The sequence below is a fragment of the Austrofundulus limnaeus genome, unplaced genomic scaffold (genome assembly GCF_001266775.1).
Source record: "Austrofundulus limnaeus strain Quisiro unplaced genomic scaffold, Austrofundulus_limnaeus-1.0 Scaffold201, whole genome shotgun sequence".
In the NCBI taxonomy this organism is placed as follows: Eukaryota; Metazoa; Chordata; class Actinopteri; order Cyprinodontiformes; family Rivulidae; genus Austrofundulus; species Austrofundulus limnaeus.
In genome coordinates this window covers 83,604-85,465 of record NW_013952603.1, presented here as the reverse complement: position 1 = coordinate 85,465, position 1,862 = coordinate 83,604, and the positions used below count along the sequence as shown (strand labels likewise).

The window sequence follows — 1,862 nt, the reverse complement described above, 5'->3', positions numbered from 1 at the left end:
AATGAATGAATGAATGAATGAATGAATGAATGAATGAATGAATGAATGAATGAATGAATGAATGAATGAATGAATGAATGAATGGAAATTACAGTTCGGCACAACCCAATCAAGACCTGTGGACAAACACAACAGACTGGGAGAACATAAGCCTACTTATGATAAAAGACTTTTCTCTTGGTAAATCCATAACGCACAGCTTTCTGACATTATTTAAAACATTAGATAGATTATATACACTCTAAAATAATAAGAATAATTGTATTATTATTAACAGTTTTTATGATTTCTACATCATCAGTCCTTTTTTAACTATGTTGCCAACATGTACAGTATTGGTATCCAGACTTTAGCTTAGCCGCTTAGCTTAGCTTCTGCAGTATGATATATATCCACGGATCACACAGTCACATGGTTTCCACTCCCTCAGTTGTTCTATTTACCTCCATGGCTCCAAAATGTATTCATTTAAAATTTGCCTATGATTAATATTACTATCTGAGTGCTATAATTAGCCTTTTGCTACTTTTAGCTACCTTTGGATGCTTTTAGCTGTTTTTTTACCAATATTTAACCTGTTGATACATTTAGCTTTTGGGTAGCATTTTGCTATTTTCAGCTTCTCACCACTGATTTTCTACTTCAAGTTAAACTTTTGTAACTTTTGCCTTTCATAGCATTTTGCTCTGTTTAGCTTTAAGCCCATGTTCTGCTGCTTTTCGCTTTAGCAACTCAGTTTCAGCTTTATAGCTAACGTGGCTGATTTCAACACTTTCATGTTTGTTTTCTGATTAGCGTTTTAGTTCGTTTTTCTTTCTTTAAACATTAGTGAAATCGAATGAGGAAAAAAAWTACGTAATTGTTCAATTTATTGCATCATTTTACACAATATGTTTCATGTTTTGAAACAGAAAAAGTACTTTTATGTAAAATAAACTATAATAAAGTGTTAACAGTTTTGGACAAACATGCTTTTCTAGAACAGTATTCAACAACCAATTAAAATAAACAGAAGTAATTATTTTAAAAGTGGTTAAAAACCACTTCTCTGTGTTTTTGTGTTTCCTCCAAACTCACCACAGTTTGTTTCCGACACTCGCAGCTGAAAATACAAACACCGTCTGTGATTTTCTCTTCGTGAGCGACGCTCAGGCCTTCCCTCACGCGGACCTGCGGGGTGTCAGGGTCACAGAGGTACGCCACCTCCGCTGGAGAGCTGTTGAAGGCCAACGAGGCAGAGGGGCCACAGGAGGAGACCCCCAAGGGCCCGAGAAGTAAAACGACCACTGGTCTGTCTGAAGGGAGCTGTGAGAGGAGGAGGTCTGAGGAGGAGGAGGAGCTGGAGACACAAAGACCTGAACAAAGAACAAAACAAACTTTATGATGTGTCTCTTGTAAGCTAATAATCTGCTGAGGACCTGCAGCCAGTCTGTCCACACGTTAAAGGAGTCCTCACTGACTCGAGGTGACCTTTGACCTTTGTAAGTCGTCTCCAGAAACTCGAAARTGACAAGAAAGAAGTTCTGTTCTTCAAAATCTACAATCCTCGTTAAACTGTTAAATTTGATTCCTAAATGTGAAATATATATTGAAAATCATAAAAATATCAAAGATGCTGGATATACATTTATATCTGCACGGATGCAYGCTTTTATTTTGAAAATTTGTGAGCAAAGGAGCACAACAGATATTCATTAAAAATTATCTTTAATTCGTAAGAACAACGTTTCACTGTTGGATTCAATAGTTTATGTAGGAGAAGAGGAAATTTTAGAAATTTTGATGAAGTTTCCAATTTTATTTTAACCTTTTATTTCATTTTTTTATTATGTTAAAGTGAGTGAGAGTGTTTATATTTTTCA

At 35.5% G+C, this 1,862-nt stretch overlaps 1 protein-coding gene across 7 annotated transcripts in view; it reads right to left on the bottom strand.

The window, feature by feature from the left end:
• The window catches only part of pkd1l1 (polycystin 1 like 1, transient receptor potential channel interacting), a 33,620-nt gene that overhangs the window by 27,765 nt on the left and 3,993 nt on the right, over positions 1-1,862 (bottom strand). For all 7 annotated transcript variants that reach the window (XM_014018747.1, XM_014018746.1, XM_014018750.1 and 4 more), the window contains exon 4: positions 1,078-1,355. In XM_014018747.1, the coding sequence (XP_013874201.1) occupies positions 1,078-1,355 (278 nt within the window). The remainder of the gene's footprint in view (positions 1-1,077; positions 1,356-1,862) is intronic.